This window comes from Drosophila gunungcola, assembly GCF_025200985.1.
Source record: "Drosophila gunungcola strain Sukarami chromosome 2R unlocalized genomic scaffold, Dgunungcola_SK_2 000004F, whole genome shotgun sequence".
Taxonomy (NCBI): Eukaryota; Metazoa; Arthropoda; class Insecta; order Diptera; family Drosophilidae; genus Drosophila; species Drosophila gunungcola.
In genome coordinates this window covers 3,430,123-3,451,691 of record NW_026453167.1, presented here as the reverse complement: position 1 = coordinate 3,451,691, position 21,569 = coordinate 3,430,123, and the positions used below count along the sequence as shown (strand labels likewise).

At 43.1% G+C, this 21,569-nt stretch overlaps 6 protein-coding genes across 7 annotated transcripts; 4 read left to right on the top strand and 2 right to left on the bottom strand.

Annotated features, from left to right (window-relative positions):
* Positions 1-7,357: 7,357 nt before the first annotated feature.
* Positions 7,358-10,664, bottom strand: LOC128254083 (glycerol kinase). The gene is made up of 4 exons (XM_052982896.1): positions 10,428-10,664; positions 10,242-10,370; positions 8,817-10,182; positions 7,358-8,663 (listed from the first exon to the last, which is right to left on the bottom strand). The coding sequence occupies exons 1-4, from the start codon at positions 10,503-10,505 to the stop codon at positions 8,446-8,448; spliced, it is 1,791 nt and encodes a 596-aa protein (XP_052838856.1). The 5' UTR covers positions 10,506-10,664; the 3' UTR covers positions 7,358-8,445.
* A 544-nt stretch (positions 10,665-11,208) lies between these two features.
* On the top strand, positions 11,209-13,371 carry LOC128254120 (presenilins-associated rhomboid-like protein, mitochondrial). 2 transcript variants are annotated; one of them, XM_052982950.1, is made up of 6 exons: positions 11,209-11,371; positions 11,437-11,632; positions 11,695-11,989; positions 12,589-12,809; positions 12,865-13,064; positions 13,123-13,371. In XM_052982950.1, the coding sequence occupies exons 1-6, from the start codon at positions 11,325-11,327 to the stop codon at positions 13,211-13,213; spliced, it is 1,050 nt and encodes a 349-aa protein (XP_052838910.1). In that variant the 5' UTR covers positions 11,209-11,324; the 3' UTR covers positions 13,214-13,371. The 2 variants fall into 2 exon arrangements, with proteins under 2 accessions (XP_052838910.1, XP_052838911.1); XM_052982951.1 differs by having other exon boundaries at positions 11,221-11,375.
* Positions 13,349-14,050, bottom strand: LOC128254121 (RNA-binding protein 48). Its single transcript, XM_052982952.1, has 3 exons — positions 13,879-14,050; positions 13,677-13,821; positions 13,349-13,625 (listed from the first exon to the last, which is right to left on the bottom strand). Exons 1-3 carry the CDS (start codon positions 13,969-13,971, stop codon positions 13,372-13,374), a joined length of 492 nt encoding a protein of 163 aa, XP_052838912.1. The 5' UTR covers positions 13,972-14,050; the 3' UTR covers positions 13,349-13,371.
* A 715-nt stretch (positions 14,051-14,765) lies between these two features.
* On the top strand, positions 14,766-17,368 carry LOC128253842 (ribonucleoside-diphosphate reductase subunit M2). Its single transcript, XM_052982526.1, has 3 exons — positions 14,766-15,000; positions 15,162-15,410; positions 16,188-17,368. The coding sequence occupies exons 1-3, from the start codon at positions 14,950-14,952 to the stop codon at positions 17,067-17,069; spliced, it is 1,182 nt and encodes a 393-aa protein (XP_052838486.1). The 5' UTR covers positions 14,766-14,949; the 3' UTR covers positions 17,070-17,368.
* A 320-nt stretch (positions 17,369-17,688) lies between these two features.
* LOC128253840 (beta-1,3-galactosyltransferase 1) lies at positions 17,689-19,650 on the top strand. Its single transcript, XM_052982524.1, has 2 exons — positions 17,689-18,142; positions 18,214-19,650. The coding sequence occupies exons 1-2, from the start codon at positions 17,869-17,871 to the stop codon at positions 19,323-19,325; spliced, it is 1,386 nt and encodes a 461-aa protein (XP_052838484.1). The 5' UTR covers positions 17,689-17,868; the 3' UTR covers positions 19,326-19,650.
* A 141-nt stretch (positions 19,651-19,791) lies between these two features.
* LOC128253841 (beta-1,3-galactosyltransferase 1) lies at positions 19,792-21,569 on the top strand. Its single transcript, XM_052982525.1, has 2 exons — positions 19,792-20,382; positions 20,443-21,569. The coding sequence occupies exons 1-2, from the start codon at positions 20,214-20,216 to the stop codon at positions 21,549-21,551; spliced, it is 1,278 nt and encodes a 425-aa protein (XP_052838485.1). The 5' UTR covers positions 19,792-20,213; the 3' UTR covers positions 21,552-21,569.

Here is a 21,569-nt window from a genome sequence, read left to right as displayed (position 1 = left end):
AGTTGATTTGGAATGGAATGGCATGGAATGGAGTTCGGGCGAGAGTCTTACGCCTCAATGGAGTCGGAGTCGAAGTCAGCAGTCCATTGGGGGATTTGGCGGCTGATGCTCCACTTTTTAGGGGAAAGAGTTGCTGTTGCTCAGGTGATGATGCTCCTCATCGCTTATTGAGTCGCTTTGCGTTAAGTTTCGGAATCTCCTTTTTATGGCCATAACGGTTAGGCGGCATTAGCTCCGACTCCTCTTGTTTTTTTTGTTTTTTTTTTTTGGCCAAAACGAGATTGCAGCATTGTGGGAATTAGCGGTAAATGAGCAAGGTTACTGGGCTGAGACACGGCTTGAAAGTGGATTGTGGGGTTGGGGGAATTTGGTTGTTTAGAGATAGAGGCGGAAAATCACAAGGAAAACTGAAGACAAAGTTTTGCTTTTCCACGGGGCATTTAAGTTGAACGAGATAAGTGGGGGAATAAGCATATAAAACAGGTAATGGGACGTTGGGTAACTGCAAACTGTGAAATGGGCAATCTGACGGGGCTTGGGAAGGGAAAGCGAATATCTACGATAAGTAAAGATAATCCCTAGAAAAATGTCATTTAAAAAACTTATAAACAAAGTCAAGGTCATTACTAGATTAGGGTTTGAAGGATCACTAATAACATAAGAGACCTACCACAATATATTATATATTTGCTAGTACTTTGCCAAAAATTTTGTTTTAAAATTAAATTACTGAGATGATTTATATCCTTGTTTACCATTTTTATACCTGTTAGATGCCCTTAAAATTTTGTCTGATGTCTATACTTTTAAACTTATTTAATACATTTATTATTAAACAATCTGGTTTGCTCTTAAGTGGTGAAAACTTTGTAATTAAACATTTACTTCTAAAATTATTATATATATTTGGTATTGAACAATCTGATTAATTTCAGTTAATTTTATTATTGTGTTAAGGGTAAGGATTGACTTCTTTTAAAAACACATTTCCTAAGGAAATCCATAGATAAATTCCAGATCACATTTTACGGCTCTAACTCCACGCTGCCTTATTCATACTGTTTGATTAGCCGCAAATCCTTTTTCACAGTCTAACGCCCCCATATATTTGGCTTGAGCATTTAACGGGCTTTTGCCCTTTAGCCCTTAGCAAATATGCCGAGGAGAGAGTGGAAAACTTTAACTACACACTCACAGACAGAGGGGAAGTCGGAGAAAGTCTAGCAGAAGGGCAAACAAAAGTAACTGAAAAATTTAGCGCTATGTCAACACATTCCAACAGGCAGCCATGAAAAGTCCTTGTGCCATGGTATGTACCCGTTTTCGAGAAAGGAGCAACCCATCTAACAAAAGGACAATGCAACTCAAGTGTTTAGCCAAAAAAAAAAAAAATAAAGAAGGGAAATAGTGAAAAGGAAGCTCACATGTGCTCAAAGAAATGCCAAGTGCTTGTACTGCTCAATGGGCCAAGGGGAGATTTTAATAAGTAGCCTTAACTTGTAGTCATACTTACCATACCATTCCTCCTTTTTTTTTCTTTAACCAGACGAAAGACTTTTCTAAACTATTCCCCCCGCTGCAGGAAACTTTTCTTGTACTCTCGCCACCGCATACAAATTATTTTGGCCCAAAAACTTGGGGACCGACTGAAAAGTATTTTAAAAACTTTCAGAACCCACTCCATTAGGCGGCGATTGTCTTCTGTGTGTGCGCTGAGCAAGCTGCTGGATAAATTAAGACGCAACCAGGGCCACAAATCATTGAATTGAACCGCAGTGCGACAGGATTTCTGGAGGGGCTGAATCGGAGTCGAAGGATGAGGATGAGGAGGTGGGCGTTAGCCGGCGGGCTCAGCTGCCTTTTCCATCCAATCCGCCATCGATTGGCCCCTGAAGGCGACACATGTGGCAGGCGCATCCTCCAAAGTCCCTATCTCAACTTTCTTATTTATCCCCTCTATTCCACTCCCCTTTTCAATATTTTTGGTAATACAATTTCTGTGGAGTTTTCTTTTTGCGGCTCCTGCTGCTCGTCCTGAATTTTAATAAACTCGTAGAACTGTTCTAAAAGGATGAGTTCGATGGGAGTCAAAGGGTTGACACTCACAACCAGCACGAACTTTGCTTGCCAGAAAGTTGTCGCTTAGCAAATTTTATCAATAATAAAAATGCGGCTACTCGTTCCACAGTCTTTCCCTTATTTTCCAGCTCTGAAGTCACTGCAAAGTTATCTTGTCAAGCATTTTTATAGTCGGCTCCCGTCTTGGTTTGCTCTTCGTATTTACTTGGCAATTACTTCGAGTCCGGATTTAATTGAATGCAAAGTAGAAACTGCAACCAAAAACATTTCACTTCTGGAGAGAAGGACCCAACCTATACATACACTCAGAGGAAAATCTGAAACTTTAGAAAAGTTTTGGCTTGGAAAAATACAGTTACAGATAGTAAGGTCGTACTTTAAATCGAAAATTTTAAATCTAAAATGTATTTATTGATTGAAAATTAAAGAATTACTTTATTTCAGTTGGGCGGAATAAATAAGGCGGTTTTTTCAATACCTGGAAAGTAAATAGTTTACATTTCAAAGAGCTCTAAGAACCAAATAAAGAGGGAAATTCACAAATTAGTTTTTCTCTAGAAAAATAGAGCTACCTTACAACCTAAAAAATTAAAAAATATTATATATAATTATTTATAGCCAAAAACAAAGTTATTTTTTATATTGGTAAATATTTTATATTCCATAAATATGGTTTTTAATAAGAGGGTTTACCATTCTATCTGGTAATTGTAAACCTTTTTTTTTAAATTAATTTTTTTATATCAAAAATAGGTTCTGATCCCATAGTTATTATTTTTCAGTGCATTTGACGAGACGCTCTCGTGGGCAAGTGGTGCACCAAACCACAGAGAAGGCAAAAAAGTGAAGTATGAGTTGAATCTGGGATCCGGAGCAGCCTTCACTCATGCAACAAAAACAGAACACTGCATCTGAGATGGCAACTGGGGAGCAGCCAAGGAGCAGGGATTGTATATGCGTCTGTCTGTCTGTCGCCCATTTTCAAGTTGCATAATTTTGTTTTCCTTTCACAGCGAGCCAGCTCATTTCTCGCGTTCTCCACAGTCAGCCATCAGACCAACCAACCACCAACCACCCACTCCACATTTGGTGTGCACATTCTTGGCTGCATTCATACTTTTTCACACCCTTTAGGATTATTTCGTGCATGGCATCTGTGCGCTGGCAACTCGAGAGTCGCCAGGAGGAAACTGCCTGCCAGGAGCTGCTCCTGTTGCCATTTGGCCTGAATGGAACTCGTTTCTGTTCTCATTTTGCCCCATTCAGGTGCGTTTTTTTTTTAAAGCAATTTAAATTAACAGAAATGACGATGACGACGAGAAGGTCCTGCAGGAGCAAGAGCAGGAGCAGGTGAAACTGGAGAGTCACGAGAACAGTGAGTGAATGCGACTCCGTGTGTGTGTGTGTGTGTGTGTTTGCTTATGCCCCACGGCCTCCAGGAGGTGGACAAATCCAGGGGGTGTGTACTATATGTGCGTTCCCGACATGCAATTGGAATGCAATTTGTTATGGGAAGTTAAGTCTCCACTTGTCAGTTAAGTTTACGCTTGGCTGTTTCCCCGTTGTCGTCGTCCTCGCAGGTTTCCCATGCAGTTATGGCCCCGGATCATAGCACTTGGCTCCTGCTCCTCCTACTCCTCCTGCTCCTTTTGAACCTCCCTGTCTGCGCCTGTCCTTGTTGGGCAGTTAAAAAATAATTAAACTCTTTAAATATTTAAATTAATTTGCGCTGTGCCATGCAGTTCTGCACAAGAAAAATAAACCGAAATTCCGCACTTAATTGGCAAGGGCAGTCCTGCTTCTGCGACTACAGCTGCTTCTGCTGACGGGGCGAATGAGTGATATTAGGCAAAGGGCTGGGGGTAATTCGACGATTCTCCCCCAGAAACTTATCCTTACTAATCTCTCACTTGATGTCTGCACATCATATTTTGATATAATATTATATTGATTTTTTCTAAAGACATCAAACAATCAGATAGATAAATTTTCTGACAACAAATTAATTAAATTACATTATATTCATAACTTAAGATAAATATGGTTAAGATAAATATGGTTGCTTAGTTATATTTAATCCACAGTGGCTTGCAGTTTCTTATCAAACGGTTTGTTATTTTCAATATATTTGTCTAATTTACTCTGATTAATGAATATAATATCAGATTTTATACATGGCTTTTATAAAATGCATACCTTTTTTTTATTAAACTCTTTGGGAAAAATAAACCAAAACAGGCTATAAACTCGGGCTACCTTAGGAAAAAAAATTAAAGATATTATTGACTGTTACTTTGTTTATTTGAACTACATGGGCATGGTAATCTCGGAGACTCTGAGTAAGTGGACCCTCTCCTCCTCCATAGATCGTGTTTGTTCCAAGGCCTACACCTTCACTGATGCGGATGTCACCAAGATCTTTGACTTTAAGGCGGGTGACCTGGTTACCATTCCCATTGCCGGTCGACATGGCGATGATTGCCCCGAGCCCAGAAAATATGAGCCGGAACCTTTTTTGCCAGGAAAGAAAGAGTTAAATCGTGCCATTTACCTAAAATATCTTAAGAAAATAATCTATAATTATAAATACTTATCAATATATAGCCAGCCCATTTGCCAAGATGCAGGCAAAGAGCATGTTGTACATCAAGGCAGGAGGCCCGCAGCTTTAGCCTGACCCCAAAATTTAAATTCTATATGCACGAATATGACGGACAAATATCAGTATTATTTTTTTATTTTTAATGAAAAATCACTAACTGATACTTTCTTTCCAACTGATACTTTTCAACTTTTATTTTTCAAATGTTCCATGTACAAATTAAAACGGTTTATGCTAAAGAATTCGCGTTTCGATGCTATGCTATTTAAATGATTTTTTTGCTTTCCACAAACTAGCAAAACAAGAGGCTACTAACAAACTGGGTAAACACCACCAAAACAATGCCCAGAATCATCCAAACGCAGAGCACGCAACTTTTGACTACTGGCGCCAGTTTGGTAGCCCCGCCCACCCCCTGTAGTTGTGGACTTTATAGCCGTTTACTTTGACATATCGCAGCTGACTTAACCGAGCAGCCCGGCCAGCTAATGGAGCTGAAGGCTTACCAACTTACCAACTTTAGCTCTGGTACTGAACGTACTGAAATTGTAGCATTTCGCCATATCGTTGTGGGGGCGGAGCGTTGTGGCATTATGCTACACATAAGCGGGCTCGAAATGGACTCGGAAAATCAGACGATTTACATGCAGGCAAAATGTTGATTAGAAAATTAATTAAGGTTTTTACGATGGCACCGAACAACCGGGCTCTGAGCCCAGTTCTCCGCTGGAAAACTTTCGCTTCGGCGAATTTACGACATTTTTATGACGGCCTGCCATGCGAGGAGCGGGGTTTTTAGGTTTTCGCTGGGTGGGTGTGGGTTCGTTTCAGCTCTTGCTCGTAAAAAAAGTGCGTAAAAACTTTGTGTCAGTGGCAGGGAGCTCCGTTTCCAACTCCGGAGCAGATAAGGCAGCCTGCTGCCAGGACATTCAATGAGCTCCTCGAGCTCCTTACTTCTCCGGGCGCGTATGCAGATGGGCTCCGGCCAATAAATAAATTGTGCGCCCAATGTGTGAAGCCTTTCAGTTGCTTTCAGCTAGCTCCTTTTGTGGGGGCGTCAACACGCCCACAATTATTTTTTTGGTTTGGGAGGTGAACGAACCCGTACAGGGCAAACAAAAAATAACAAATACACTATAAATTCAGGGTTTTACAAAACAAAATGTTTACCTCAATAGGTTTTTTTTAAATAATATTAAAAACTAAATTTCCTTAAAAATATACAAATTTAATTTTATTATAGTACGACTGCTTTCTTAAATTTGTTTTAAAACAAAATTTTAAGAAGTTGGTTTAAACATTTAGCAATTAAAAATATGTGACTTGTGAGGATGTATTTTTAGTTATTTTTAATTAAATACTACAAAAGTGATCAACAAAATGTTCAAATTACTTCACGGCTTTTGTTATTTATTACACTGTATATTCTGTATACTGTATACTCCTTTCTAAAAATTAAATTTTATCAAGTTCCTGTAGGCTTACTAAGCAATATAGAAAATATCAATAATGGAGGCACAAATGTTTTTTTTTTTTCTGTGTGGAGCCGGCTTAAGCTTCGAAGCTTGATTGGTGCCATCAAGGATCTACCCAGTTACATAGATCCCTCGCAGCGCGATTCCACCCCCAATGAGTGCAACAAACGACGAGGGGAGGATTTCTCAGCTTGGGCAACTGCACACAATGGCAGCGAACTTGACGAAATCATTACTTCGCCCCGACATTTATTGATGCCATAAAGTTGAAGATTTATGCGTTGTGGCAGTCGCACAAAACAGCCACAGCCGAAAAGCACACCCACCCAGGAGCATTGCACCCGAAACGGCGGATAAAAAGGGGCAATGGAAACCCACCCTGCCATGACGGACGAGGACGAGGACGAGGACATTGATACCGAGTACCGAGTACTCCGAGGGTTCCCCCTCCTGACCAGGAATAACGTCCTGGCTACGTGGGCATGTCAAATGCTTCGCATTTTGGCATATTGCAGCACAGTGGGACACTGCTACTACAACCCATTTGTATCCTGGCTATCGGAAGGAGCCACCCCCTTGCCTTATCCTTATCTATCCCACCCACACACTCACACAACAGCGTGTTAATTTATTTAAATTGACTACGTGCAAAGTTTACTTGCGTCTTGGGTGACTGCCACGCCCCCTGCCTACGCCTCCCTCCCCTGCGAAGGGGAAACTGTCTCACTGTTTGCACAAATTTCACATTTTACTGCGCTCCGTCGACGCTTTTTGTCTTCAAATGCAAACCAATTCTGCAGACTGAGATTCAAGGTTGGCCATAACCGACAATCAAATGAGCTGCGTTTGTTAACCAGAATTTTAGATGGCTTATTGAGATACATGATTTATCAGAGTAAGTACATTTTATTTTTAATGGGCTAGCTACCTTAAAAGTCCCCTGGAAAGTAAACCATTAAAATCCATCAATTTTATTGAGTATATTTTGAATTTGAATGTTTTTCACCAGATAATACATTTAAATATTAATAATACTTGCTTTATAAAGGCAGTTTATATTACATTACATATTACTGTAACAGTATTTCAATTAATATCCAGTATTGACATTCTATTAAGGAAGTAACTGTGTAACACGTACATACAAAAAATATTAAGAAAATATAACAAAATTGTCTAAGTAAAAGCAAAGCAAAAATAATTTCAATCATTTAACTTTAGAGGTTTATTTGTTGACTACTATTGCTTCACAACATATAGAGATTACATAAACATTTGCTAGGTAAATAATAGTAAATATATTTCGATGTAGTGTGCCCTCTATTTATAGGTGAAGGTTTAATCCCTGCTTTATTTTCTGCTAACGCAAATAATAGTATGCATGAGTTTTCTTAACAAAATAATTAGCCATCATGCCATTAAACTTTATCCACAGCTCGCAATGGCAAATAATTAGCCTCACTCGTTTTTCCGTAGGGCATTTGGCAAACGCTCGCGCATAAAAACTCATTTGAAAGAGTGCCTCGCCTGCTCGACTCCCTTGGCTGGACGACAACGAAGTGGAGGGCAGAGCAGAGACAACAACAGCCAAGGGTGCTCCTCCAGTGGCCTGCTCCATCATCCATCCTCCTCCAGTTCCGGGGCAGGCGCGTTCAAGTGCACATTGGCTGCAGGCCGGAATGCACGGGCACAGCTGCTGCTCCTTCAACAATTCGCGTGTCAACAATAAGCGCAATAACTTAAGCTGCATTCAATGTGGTGAGCTGCAGCCGGGGGCAGGTGATGAATGCTACTCCTCGTGGAGGAGCACCAGCCAGCTAATTAACTGGCAAATGGATTTCAGCTGGCAAACACTGGCCACTTGTGCTCCGCTTTTTCCACTTGTAAAACACAATCTCAACAGTTTGCTTTCACGTTCTCTTGGTTTACTCAGTTACAACTTTCCATAACGCATGAAGGATGATGTCGACTTTTGTGCTCATCTCGCAACAGCTTTAACAATTGTCTTTGGGTTTCGAAATAAATACGCACAGCTTAAACTGAATGTTCAACATAGGAGGAACATAATGAGCTTATAGAAGAAACTTGTATATCTATGGTGGTGTATATAGGTGAATCACAAATATTTTGATCTACAACGCGGGCAAAAAACTATAAAGGATTGTATATACATATCAAAGCAACTAGATAAGATTACATGCTAAACTAAACAATAAATTTTAATGCACACTCTTGAACGTGTTCAGTTGACTAGATTGAACTGCGCCGGTTCCCTAACTCGACTGGAAACTATAGCATGGGATTGTTCTTCAGATAGTTAGCCAGCAGGATCAGGGCAAAGGACGTGGTCAGGAACAGACTACCGGGTATAGAACGTCGAACTGGTAAATTGGGATCAAGTTCTCTTTGGGCGAACAGCTCGACATCTGCCTCGTAGGTCTCGTAGTTGTTCCAATGCAGGCATCTCTTAACCGCATAATCCCAGCGCCTGTAGAGCAGCTCGCGACCTGAAAAGGGAATAACATATTTTTAGTTTTTACAATAAATAAACTAATAATGTTTTAAGTAAATACTATAGATATTAATAAGTTGTAGCTTATAATGTTATTTACAGTTTACATTGTTTCCTAGGCAATTAGTTTTCCAGCCTTTCTACTTACGATTCCTTGTGGTGGTGGGCGAGAAGACATCCGTGGGCGGGGCGTACATTTTCACGGCGTACTGCAGGGATACCACTTTCATGGTCACGCCCGCGGCTATCATGACGCCCAAGCCAGCTGGCGATGTGGTCTGCGGCCGCTCCAGCATGTAGCCAATTATGTCCGCTATGAACTGCACCAGATGCGAGTTCTCGGCGTAATCGCCGCCAAACGTGAGCACAGGCTGCATGGTGGAGCGGTCCCAGTTGGGCGTGTCCCGCTTGAAGGCCTCCAGAACCTCGAAGATCTGGAAGCCAGTGGCTTCGTAAGCCGCTTGCGTAATGTTCTCCGCCGTGGTCTGGCTGGTGAGTCCCAAGATAATGCCCCTGGCATCGTGCCGCCAGTAGGGAGCATACAACCCATGAAAGGCCGGAACGAACGTGACCTCCGACCGCTTGGCCGCCAGTCCACACTCGGCATTCAGCATGGAGGACGAACAGGAGGAGGAGATCATCGAGTTCTCGCCGATGAATGTGTTGAGGGACTCCACCACATTGTCGTTGGAATTTATCTCAGTGTTGATCTGTAGCTTCTCCCGCAGCCAGGTCACCGTGGATCCCGCATTGGAGATGGCTCCCTCGAGCGTGTAGTTGGTGGCCACCTTGTCGCCCAGCTTGTGCGCTATGCCCGTGATCAGTCCGTTGGCCGAGTCCAGTTTCTCCTTGGCCGTGTTGAGCAGCACAAAGCAGCTGTCGTCCAGGGTGCACACGTTCTGCCCAGCCTTCACGCAGAGTTGGCCCAGCAAACTGGCCGGCTGCTCGCCCATCATGCCCGCAATGGGAAGGCCCAGGAGCGGACCCTCCAGCACATAGCCGAATATCTCGGAATTGGAACGTATGCGTGGCAGTATGTCCATGGGCAGTTTGAAGAACTGGCACAGCTTGGGGTCCCACTGCTGCGTGGACAGGTTCATGAGGGAGGTGTAGTGGGCATTGGTGAGATCCGTAGAGTGCACTCCCGTCTCCACGCCGCCCGTGAGGTTCCACAGCAGCCAGGAGTCGAGGGTGCCGAAAAGGACCTTGCCCTCCTCAATGGCAGTGGCAACGGAGGGGACGTGGTCCATCAGCCAGCGAATCTTGAGGGCACTGAAGCAGCTGCTCAGGGGCAGGCCACTGCGGTAGCGCACGTAGTCCACATTGTGGCGGACATTGTGGAGCAGGTTCCTCAGGATCGGGGTGCTCCTGCAATCGGACCAGCCGATGGCATTGTGCAGCGGCTGACCCGTCTGCTTGTTCCACAGCACCGCAGTGCCCCGCTGATTTACGATTCCCATGGCGATGATATCATGCGGATTGATCTCTAGTATAACCAGGTTCTTGTAGGCGACCTGCAAAAGTACGCTGCTGATTAGTTGCCGGATGATGATATAACCTGAAGATAGGCCACCTCAATGCACTCCTGCGTGTTCTTCCATATCTCCGCCGGGTCGTACTCCATCCACCCGGACTGGTGGACAATCTGGCGCAGCTTGAGCTCATGGTAGGCCAGAACCTCTGCATTTTTGGTTGAGTAAATCTATGGAAATAGAATCTGAGTCAGCGCGGGCGTTTTTCGGCTTTTGGACCTTCGCACCAGAAAGCGGCAGTGGGTGCTGCTCACGCAGGCGACGCCGATGAGTGCTCCGAATCTTCCGTAGCGCCCGTTGGACATCTTTTGCGTCCACGGTGGCCGCGGACACGTGCTGTTTGGTGTTTAAGCTCGCGAGCCGTGGAAAACAAGCCGTGTTTTGTTGTTGTTTTATTTTGGAACGCCAATATTGTCAGTGGGCAGTGTGACCGTGTGCGGCTAAGTTTAAAATACCACTGGTAAACTATTGCATCACGGGCGTCAGGGTAACGTTGGATTTCTAGTTCAAATACGATGACTTTTTTAAATTTCTGTCTTTTAAACTAAAAAATTAAATAAAATAACAAAAACACATAACACATAAGAAAGTATTTCTTTAAATTACGAATAACTAATTTACAACGGACTTAATAAACGAATGCAATTAATATGTGTTTTGTATTTAATAAGTTTACAACAAGAAATAAACTCAATTTACCAAAACTTATATAAAATAAGTTATATTACATGTACATTGTTTCTGGCTAACTCGCAACCTATCTAGAGAAAAGTCTGTTGAAATGATCCCTCCTTTCACTGTAATAATTAATCTAAAAAAAAAAACAGAAATATATGTTTACAAAATATTGAACTCTGGTATAAAAACAAGTGTACGTAAAATAAATAATTAATAAAAAAATTTGTCAAAAACGAATAAAATCTTTTTAATATTTTTAATTTGGTGGTGCCGAATAATTTATTAACTGATAGATAGTCGCACCTATAATAAGTACCCTATAACTTAACCTTTTTTGGCTTTTCACACTCTGGCCACACGTAAAATTTTCCGGGCCCTTCTCCACGAAGCAAAATAGAAACAAATTTCGTTTATTTCATGCTAAATTGGCCCAGATCCGTACTACGATGCTCATGAGTCGAGCGCTCTGCCGGAGTTGGCTGCCCCAGGTGGCGTAAGTAAGCGGGCGGCATGGGAGTTCCGTAACCGGAGTAACACAAACCCAACATAAACTTGCAGCCACAGATGTCATGCCAATGTGCCGATCCTGCGGATAAACTCCGGGCACCCGGCGGCCCGATCTTGGCGGCAGTTCCACAGCAACCGGAAGCAGAGCAGCAATTTGAAGCCCGCGACCGGAGAACCTCTGGCGGCGGAGCAAAACACCACCGTGCCGATGAACAATGTGATCAAGGCGGTGGCCTTCACGGGAGCAGTAAGATTTTATAGTGGACAGGATTTAAACTGGGACTTTATTTGTTAAATTGCCTCCTTTAGTTTACGGTGGGCTGCTTTGCGGGAGCCACCATCCTGGAGTACGAGAACACACGCAGTCTCATCCTGGAGAAGGCGCGCCAGGCGAGATTCGGCTGGTGGCAGAGCCGTTCCCTAGCGGATCGGGACTACTGGACACAGCTGAAGCAGGACATGCGGCGGCAATGGGACTCACTGACGCCCGGCGACAAGATGTTCGCCCCCATCTTTTTCTGCAATATGTTGGCCTTCGCCATGTGGCGCGTGCCCGCCCTGAGATCCACCATGATGACCTACTTCACCTCCAATCCTGCGGCGCGTAAGTGTTGAAATCGAAAGGTGAACAGAACACCATAGTGTCAGAAAAGAAGTAAATAGTAACCTATTTATTGGTAGTATTCCGAGTTGCGGTTGTCAGAAACCTTTATATAAACCAATGTATTACGTTTAAAATACCTATTTTTAATTTGTATTTTAAGTTTTTCAATTAGCTTTAGAATTGTAGCTTAGTTCATCAAACTACGCATAATATCGCTTATTTATATTGTCTTAATTCATAAGATAAACTAGTGCAACTTATTTGGGCTGATATTTGTAAATCAAACCGATTGCATTTTTGCGCAACATTGATTAGGGTATACGTAAACTATCTTTAAATCATTTTTTCAATAGTATAATTTTGTTTTATATTTATTTAAAATGGGAGGTATATATAACCCTATAAATTAAATTATCGAACTTGCTTGCAAAAATGCATCAAATTCTTTACATAACAATATGGAATAAATTGTGTTGCCAAGGTTTTGTAATAACTTTAACTTTGAATTTACTTACAAAAAATGAATTGACATTTATTTATGATTAAGTTAAGCTCCAACCTAGCTTTCCGATCAACCTACTTTGATTCTCTTTCCGCAGGAGTCGTCTGCTGGCCTATGTTCCTGTCCACCTTCAGCCACTACTCGGCCATGCACATATTCGCCAATATGTACGTGATGCACAGCTTTGCCAACGCGGCGGTCCTTTCGCTGGGCAAAGAGCAGTTTCTGGCGGTCTACCTCAGCGCGGGCGTCTTCTCCAGCCTGATGAGCGTGCTCTACAAAGCGGGCACGAGTCAGGCGGGGATGTCCCTGGGTGCGGTAAGAAAACCCCATAAGCAAATTTAGTAAATGTAAACTAACAGTTGCTTTTTAGTCGGGAGCCATTATGACACTATTGGCCTATGTGTGCACCCAGTATCCGGATACCCAGCTTAGCATTCTGTTCCTGCCTGCGTTGACATTTTCAGCCGGAGCTGGCATCAAGGTGCTCATGGGCATCGACTTTGCCGGCGTTGTGCTGGGCTGGAAGTTCTTTGATCATGCGGCGCATTTAGGCGGCGCTATGTTTGGCATGTAAGTTGGGGGTTCTACCCTTTCCTGTTTCCTTTGCTAATCCTCGTGTAATCCACAGCTTTTGGGCCACATATGGAGCACAGATTTGGGCGAAGCGCATTGGCCTGCTGAATTACTACCACGACCTGCGACGAACGAAGCAGAAATAGTACTGGAGTATGCGGGATTGGCCAAGTGAACGGACGAGGAGTTGGGGTTTCGGAGTGGTAGCTACTAGCACTCTGAATGTGACGATAATACTGACATCGTTCTGCCTTAGAAGTTCATTGCAATGAGTTAAGTTGAATAAAGCGTTAACATCGTGTAATCATTTGGCTTCACGGCTCTTTTTCGGCACCGGAGGTTCGTCCCTCTGGTTCCGCCGTATGCGAAGGGCCACCTCTTGTCTGCGTTGGAGCATTTTATCCCGGAGTTCTTCAATGGATTCCCGCTCTGGAGCATAGGATATATGCAAGATCCCCCCGTAGAACTGGCGGGCATCGAGCACCTTTTTAGCCCTTCTAGCCACCTCCAGTCGTTCAAATTTCACGGCAAACACATCCGTAAATGCTTCCAGCTCCACTAGAATTGGTCCAAAGTTAAACCTGAGATACTTGCCAGAACTTAACTTACTTTTTGAAGCCATCTCTGACGTTATGCAGATGCAAGATTGCAGTTTTCCAAAACCCTGTAGTTTAGTTTTGAGATTAGTTTGGAGGTTTATTTTGGGCACGCCAAAGATCAGCAAGTGCCGGGATTCACTGGCCACTGTGTAAACCTAAAAGGAGGATAGGAAATATTTAAAATTACTTTAATGACATTAATAAAGACCCACCTTAACAGCCTTTAATTCTCTACCCTGACGATATGGCAGTCTTGTAGCGCAGTATTCCAGACGTTTGTGGTGTGCCGAAGATGAGGCTTCCATTATTTAATCACAAGAAACCACAAGTTTTCCTTATTTGTTTACTAATATTTTAGCCGGCAAAACAACATATATTAATCGCATATCGATAACAACAAACAGTTATGTTATTACTCTGTTAATAACATAAAGGGTTGGAATGGAATCCACTCCAAGGCACCTGTTGCATTTCCTAAATTTTCTTCCAGACAGTGTAGCCCACTACGTCAAAAAAAGCTGATGTAGATTTAAAAAAAAACACACAATATAATATGGAAATTATTCTTACAAAGTAGCCAAAATAAATAATGTTTTTCATGTGCTAATTTCTGGAATAATGTAGGGTTGTCATGCCTTAAAAAATTAGTTATGATTAGTTAATAAGAAAACAATAATAATAATAACAACAATAATCAAGTCAAGTCTGATATATGTAACGCTAGTGGGAAATGATTTCGAGACCAAAAACTTATCATAAAAGTTTCATACATTCTCACTGATAAATAATTTTAAAATCGTTTAGTTTTTTATTAGCCATTTCTGAACAAAGGTATCTAGAATACTTAAAAGCCAAATGGTAATAAAAAATTAATTAAATTAATGAATTAAAAAAAATCACATGAAAGGGAGACTACTTTTTTTTTAATTAATTATATATACTTTTATTATTCATTTTGTTTTGATTAGTTGTTATCCGTAGATTTTAAAACTGTTCTTTTGCGTTGTTACTGTACAGAGTTTAAACGATACATGTAGCATTTGACAACCCTGAAATTTCCCACACGTGTTTTTCCCATCACCAAAAATGGCGGTAAATCGAAACGGTTTGCCGCCCGGCATAAAAACCTCTGCAGCAGCATTTCTCAGATCATTTGCCACTGAAATTTCGAACTCTACGCTAAAGATACACCACCTTCCCAGTGAATTTCATTGGAGACACTTCTACAGAAGACAAGCAACGCATAAAGACTAATCCAAACACAAACAACCCTCCAAACTCAAATGGCGTCCAAGGAAAACATTGCGGACAACATGGAGAAGTTCTCGCTCAAGGTAATTGACACGCGAAATAAGACTGAAAGTTCACAGCTATACATAGACGTAACACCGCGATCAATTTACATGTGTGTGTGTGTGTGTGTCGATTCCCAGGGGAAATAGTACTACGCAGCGAATTAGTTATTAATGTTTTCTTCGTTTTTCCCTGCTAACAGAGCCCCAGCAAGAAAATTCTGACGGAGAGCGCCAGCAACGTTCGCAAAATGTCCATTGGCCACGAGGCAAATGGCCAGGTGTCCAAGGAGTCCTCCACGGAGAACGGAGTCGGAAAATCGGCCAATTCCATGATCGAGAAGTCTGTGACTCCCTTCGATCCCTCGCTGGAACCCCTGCTGCGGGAAAATCCCCGTCGCTTTGTCATCTTTCCCATCCAGTACCACGACATCTGGCAGATGTACAAAAAGGTGTGTATACCCAAGGCTTCCCTATGTGTTGGTGGTGAAAATCCAATTTTTAGGCGGCAAAAACTATGGAAGGGCGGGCATTTGGAGATAAAGCGCGCCAAAAGCCGGTCACGTAGTCGATTGCATGAATCAAACTTAATGATAACCACAGCCAACAACCCCCAACCCTTCCCCTTCCCATGATTCACTGCATCATGGTTTACCTAATGTCAACATACGCTTAAGTTTTTGGCGGGAAAATGTGTCAGAGATAATGAGTGCATACACATGTACATACTATAAAAACCATGAGGAAATCTACGTTAGCTTTAATTATTTTTTGTTAGACGATTCAAAAATTTCCATAAGCTAATTTATCAAAATTAAATTCGTGGTTTGCCTTACTAACATGCAACTATAAACCGGAAAAAAGATTATAGTAATGATATGTACTTATAAGGGCTTACAATTCCCGGCTATTCTTACAATTTTATTGAGTTACACAAACACAAGCTTTTTTATATATGTATGTAGTCATTTACCATTAATTGGTTTTAGTTCTATTCCAAGTAGGTTCAGTTTACTTTATGATTTCACCACCTTGTTTTATACTGCTTTATTATTTATTTATTCAAACACTAAACTAAAATCATTTAAGACACTTAAGTTATTTCATGGCTAGTAATTATGAAATTTTCAAACTTTCTTTTCATTAGCTTAAACCATTCTCTAAAATAAAGCTTAACCGAAAGAGTTTGAATTATCAATTTCACAATATTCGTTCTTTTCTGTTCTTAGGCTGAGGCCTCTTTCTGGACCGTGGAGGAGGTGGATCTGTCCAAGGACCTGACCGACTGGCACCGCCTCAAGGACGACGAGCGTCACTTCATCTCGCACGTGCTGGCCTTCTTTGCCGCCTCCGATGGCATCGTCAACGAGAACCTGGTTGAGCGGTTCAGCCAGGAGGTGCAGATCACGGAGGCCCGCTGCTTCTACGGCTTCCAGATCGCCATGGAGAATGTGCACTCGGAGATGTACAGCGTGCTGATCGACACTTACATCCGGGATCCGCACCAGCGGGAGTATCTGTTCAACGCCATTGAGACGATGCCGGCGGTGAAGCGCAAGGCCGACTGGGCCCTGTCCTGGATCTCCTCCAAGTCGGCCAATTTCGGGGAGCGCATCATAGCATTTGCCGCCGTGGAGGGCATCTTCTTCAGCGGCAGCTTTGCCTCCATTTTCTGGTTGAAGAAGCGCGGTCTGATGCCGGGACTGACGTTCTCCAACGAGCTGATCTCCCGCGACGAGGGATTGCACTGTGACTTCGCCGTGCTGATGTTCCAGCATCTGGTGCAGCGACCCAGACGCGAGCGCATCATCGAGATCATCCGCGATGCGGTGCTCATTGAGCAGGAGTTCCTCACAGACGCCCTGCCCGTGAACCTCATCGGCATGAACTGCGACCTGATGTCCCAGTACATTGAGTTTGTGGCGGATCGCTTGCTGGTGGAGTTGGGCGTTGGAAAGATCTACAACACCAAGAACCCGTTCAACTTCATGGAGATGATCTCGCTGGACGGCAAGACCAACTTCTTCGAGAAGAAGGTGGGCGAGTACCAGCGCATGGGCGTGGCCACCAACCGCCTGGACAACGTGTTCACCCTGGACGCCGATTTCTAGGGCTGGACCCAGGTCATCATTGTCACAATCTTCAATCGCTTAAGGGCTGGCTTCTCACACATCTTATATATTTTAATCTGACGGAGTTTATGTGTAGTCCGTTTTAATTTTACCTAGGCTAAGAACAATCACTGACTTTTCAGCTCATTCAAAATCATTTATTGAACCTTAACAAAAAGCGCTCAAATCCTGGAATTTTTGACACACTTTTGACTAGGAGCGTACTTTTTCGAATTCATTGTACATACATCATCTTAAATACAAATTATAACTAGACAATTATTAAGCACTACCAAGAATGAGGGTGTTTTTATTTTATGAATTATTTAAAGAGCTGGAAAACTTGCAGCCCTAACTGCGGTTTTTATTCACCAATTTATGTTCATTTTCAAAATATATTTTAAAAATGTAAAAAAAAGGTCTACAAATTGTTTTAAAGTAATAGTTGTAGCAGTAAAGCTTATACATTTAATTGTGATATTAAAGTGAAGCAATAATGCTTGTCCAAGAGTTTCTAACTGTTATTTTAAATCCAAATCACTTGTGGCTAGTGATGGGCAACTATCGGTATCGATAGTCACCAGGCACTTTTCTAATCAGCTGACAAACAAAATTATTTTAAAAATCTCAATAGGGTTAATTATTGTATTATCTGAGCAGTTGCAAAAGCATTTAAAGGTGAATCACTGGGTGTGGAAAGCTGTTCCGATACCCTTATCAGCCCAAAGGCTGAAAAAATGAAAACCATCCAGTGAAATGCGGACAAAGAACCAGCGTAGATTAGCGCATCAACAGCCAAATGATCAACACACGGAATCCGGAAAGCGACGAGGAGCAGTGTTCTCTACTGGCGGCGGACAGTTCTGCCAGCTCGGGAGCAGCTGCCTCGGGATCCGAAGAGGAGACCTCAGTCCGCACCAAACTCAAGCTGCGGAAGATGCAGCGCCGCACGCGCATGCCGCTGCCCAGGATGCTGAGACGGCTGGGATGCTACACGCTGAGTGCCTGCATCGTCTTTGTGCTGCTCCTGGTCTACCTGCCACTCATCTACTTGGATGTGCACAACCGTAGTGGTGGGTTTAATCGTATATGTATATATACAAATGTGTGTGTTTCAACCCAATTCATTGTTTGTTTTCCTAAGCTGGCCTACCCGATTGGACTCTGGAAACCACACGCAGCATTGATGACTACCTGCAGCATGGTCACAATACGGCTCTCATTGTTCCAAGGGATTTCTGCAAGAGCAAGACCTTCCTGGTAATCGCCGTCTGCACTGGATTAGATAACTTCATTCAGAGACAGACCATTCGCGAGACCTGGGGAAACACCACCGAGTTCAACTATCCGGCCTTTGTGAAGCTCCACGGTCACCTCAAGGGACAATACCTGCCGCCTTTGCCGGAGCGTCTGAAGCTGTACGGAGATTACCTGCACGGCGAGGGTGACTCAATGATTGTCTCGGTGCGCATTGTCTTCATCGTGGGAAGGCAGCGGGATGACGAGCTGGCGGGCAACGAAACGCTGACGCGCATTCACAGCGAGGCGGAGCAGTACAACGACATCATTCAGGAGAACTTTGTGGACAGCTACAACAACCTAACGCTGAAGTCCGTGATGGCCATGAAGCACATTAGCAAGAGTTGCTCCAATAGCTCCGCCTTCTTCCTCAAGTGCGACGACGATACCTTTGTGAATGTGCCCAACCTGCTGCACTTTCTGCTCGGAGGCACTATACCGTTGTACAACGACACCCTGGAATACCATGATCGGTCCAACTACATGGTGACTGCAGCACACAATCGGTTGATTGCCAGCAGTGAGGTGCTTTATGGCCACCAGTTCTGCAATGTGGTGCCAGTGAACGATGTGAACAGCAAGTGGTACATGCCCTCGTACATGTTCAAGCCAGAGGCGTATCCTAAGTATCTGTCCGGAGCTGGCTACCTAATGTCCATCGATGTGGTGCAGCGGCTGTTTGAGGCCTCGCTCAATACCTCACTGGTCTACCTGGAGGATGTGTACATCACGGGGTTGTGTGCGCAAAGGGCCAGGATCAGTCGGCATCATCACCCGCTCTTCAGCTTTGCCCACTCCAAGCAGCTATGCGCCTTTAAGGGCACCATCACGCAGCACCGGATGAAGGACGACAGCATGGCGGATGCCTGGAACCATGTGGCCGACTACTCCATCAAGTGCCCGGCACCGGGGCGCTTCTTTAGCCAAATGCGACTCCGCAAGCGGCCCATCTGTTAGGATTCCAGGGTAGGTCCCTGTATCCACCATATCTTTCCATGGCTCCGGTTCTCTGGTGAGCCCCAAACTATAGAGTTATCTTGCTTCGGTAGAGATGTTTGACTTTTAGTTCCTAATATTACAACATGCTGCGGATAAGATAACGATTCGGTTAAACGCAGTAATCAGTTGACATGATTGCCTGGCAAAAATGAATTATGACCGCACATATTGTTTATGAAGCAACGACGTCGACCGCACTTTATCGAAATTTAGTTTCTTGTAAAAAAATTCAACTTGAATAATAGCATTGTTGCTTTGATAAATTATTGTTGGCATTTGACTTTGTTTAAACGAACAAATTTAAAACTTTTAAAATATTATTTTTGCTTTGTGTTATTTTTTTTTTAAATTCTTTTCAAGATAAACAGAAAGGCGTCGTTGCTTTTACATAAAATTTAGAGTTTAACAGTTTAAAATTTATACATTTTTTGTTAGCTTAAAAAGCTTATAGTATTCCTACTAATTTCTAGACCATTCTTTTTTTAAAAGAGAAATATGGACAAAACTCATTCAGCGTTAAACTATGTACGTAAAAGATCTTGGAATATGTCAATGTATGGCACCCCCAATCTCCATATCAATGTTAAAAATAATGCACAAGCGAGATTTCATATATATCTTAAATATTTGCTTCCCAGGACTTTAGAAAATAATCAATCAAATAGATTTTAGCTAGAATAGTAAGTATTTATTTATTTTTCATACATATATATAATAAGGCGCTGTTCAAAATGAATTACTTCAACAAAAAACTGAATAAATTTCAAAAAGACACCAAATGTTTAACGAATTTTTTGTATTGCCTTTTCGAAAACGGTCAACTTATGGTTTTTTCAACTTGAAAAAATGCGTTTCACGATTTTTAGAAAGCTTAAGCTGTTTCAACGACTACGAGTACAACTGCCAAGAATTAGGCGGCTGCTGTTAAGAAGGTATACAGATATCACGGCTATCCTGCTTGTTTTTTATCTGGTCTATAGGATATTTTGTTTCCAGGATCCAAGGAAACGGAATGGTAAAGTTTACAGTATTTTTAATTTTTTATATTTCTATTCTAATTACTCTCTTTTTACAGCTTCGCTGCCGGGTTGGGGCCGTGAAACGCCCAGGAGTATAGCCGATTACTTGGACCCGACTCAGGATACAGCGCTTGTAGCCCCGCGACAGTTTTGCCGGAGTAAGGCCCTCCTGACCATCGCAGTCTGCTCCTATGTGCATCACTTTGAACGGCGACGGACCATCCGCAAACTCTGGGGCAACTCCACCGAGTTCAACTACTCGTCCTTTGTAAAGCTTCATGGTCACCTCAAGGGCAAATACCTGGACGTCCTGCCAGAGCGTCTGAAGCTGTATTCGGAGTATCTAAGCGGCAAGGGTGACTCCTTGGAGGCCTCCATTCGAATTGTTTTCTTTCTCGGCCGCAGAAACTTGGCTTCCCTGCAGGAAAACGAAGCGGTTGCCAACGAGGCGGAAGAGTATAATGACGTGATCCAAGAGAACTTCATGGACACCTACAATAACCTCACCATTAAGGCCATAATGGCTCTAAAACACATCAGCCAGAATTGTGTGAACACGACAGCGTTCGTCTTCAAATGCGACGACGACACCTTTGTAAATGTGCCCAATTTGCTGCACTTTCTGCTGGGTGGAACTATTCCGCTGAACGAGGTCACCGCAAATTACCACTATCTCAACACCTATCGGGTGACCTCATCAAGGAACCGTTTGACGGCCCGGAAGGAGGTGATGTACGGACGCCAGTACTGCAATGTGCCACCAATAGCCAATAAGTTCAACAAATGGTATATGCCATCTTATATGTTCCGGGGCGGAGTGTATCCACAGTATTTGTGCGGATCCGGCTACTTGCTGTCCATCGATGTGGTGCCGCGCCTCTACAAGGCCTCTTTGGGCACGAAGATGGTGCACTTGGAGGACCTGTTCGTCACTGGACTGTGTGCGGAGAAGGCTGGCATCAGGCGGACCAATCACCCGCTCTTCAGGTCCATGTATCCGTTTCAGTGCGACGAGCAGTGCGCCCTCAAGGGAAGCTTCACCACGCACCGCGCCAAGGACTGGATCATGTGGGACGCCTGGCACCTGGTCACCAACTACAGCAGCAAATGTCCTCCGCCAAAAAAAAACTTTCAGTGGCATTTGCCCGAGATGCAACGGTGTTAGATTATCTCTATTTTTAAT

Bases quoted from the DNA above. Each gene is read 5' to 3' on its own strand.
- LOC128254120 (XM_052982950.1), top strand. From the start codon at position 11,325: ATGCTCATGAGTCGAGCGCTCTGCCGGAGTTGGCTGCCCCAGGTGGC. The intron at 11,372-11,436 runs GTAAGTAAGCGG...ATAAACTTGCAG, and splicing joins AGTTGGCTGCCCCAGGTGGC to CCACAGATGTCATGCCAATG. The intron at 13,065-13,122 runs GTAAGTTGGGGG...TGTAATCCACAG, and splicing joins GGCGGCGCTATGTTTGGCAT to CTTTTGGGCCACATATGGAG.
- LOC128254083 (XM_052982896.1), bottom strand. From the start codon at position 10,505: ATGTCCAACGGGCGCTACGGAAGATTCGGAGCACTCATCGGCGTCGCC. The intron at 10,183-10,241 runs GTGGCCTATCTT...GTACTTTTGCAG, and splicing joins ACACGCAGGAGTGCATTGAG to GTCGCCTACAAGAACCTGGT. The intron at 8,664-8,816 runs GTAAGTAGAAAG...TTCCCTTTTCAG, and splicing joins GCCCACCACCACAAGGAATC to GTCGCGAGCTGCTCTACAGG.
- LOC128254121 (XM_052982952.1), bottom strand. From the start codon at position 13,971: ATGGAAGCCTCATCTTCGGCACACCACAAACGTCTGGAATACTGCGCT. The intron at 13,822-13,878 runs GTGGGTCTTTAT...TCCTCCTTTTAG, and splicing joins GAGAATTAAAGGCTGTTAAG to GTTTACACAGTGGCCAGTGA. The intron at 13,626-13,676 runs GTAAGTTAAGTT...GACCAATTCTAG, and splicing joins GTCAGAGATGGCTTCAAAAA to TGGAGCTGGAAGCATTTACG.
- LOC128253842 (XM_052982526.1), top strand. From the start codon at position 14,950: ATGGCGTCCAAGGAAAACATTGCGGACAACATGGAGAAGTTCTCGCTC. The intron at 15,001-15,161 runs GTAATTGACACG...CCCTGCTAACAG, and splicing joins TGGAGAAGTTCTCGCTCAAG to AGCCCCAGCAAGAAAATTCT. The intron at 15,411-16,187 runs GTGTGTATACCC...TTCTGTTCTTAG, and splicing joins TCTGGCAGATGTACAAAAAG to GCTGAGGCCTCTTTCTGGAC.
- LOC128253840 (XM_052982524.1), top strand. From the start codon at position 17,869: ATGATCAACACACGGAATCCGGAAAGCGACGAGGAGCAGTGTTCTCTA. The intron at 18,143-18,213 runs GTGGGTTTAATC...TGTTTTCCTAAG, and splicing joins GGATGTGCACAACCGTAGTG to CTGGCCTACCCGATTGGACT.
- LOC128253841 (XM_052982525.1), top strand. From the start codon at position 20,214: ATGCGTTTCACGATTTTTAGAAAGCTTAAGCTGTTTCAACGACTACGA. The intron at 20,383-20,442 runs GTAAAGTTTACA...CTCTTTTTACAG, and splicing joins GGATCCAAGGAAACGGAATG to CTTCGCTGCCGGGTTGGGGC.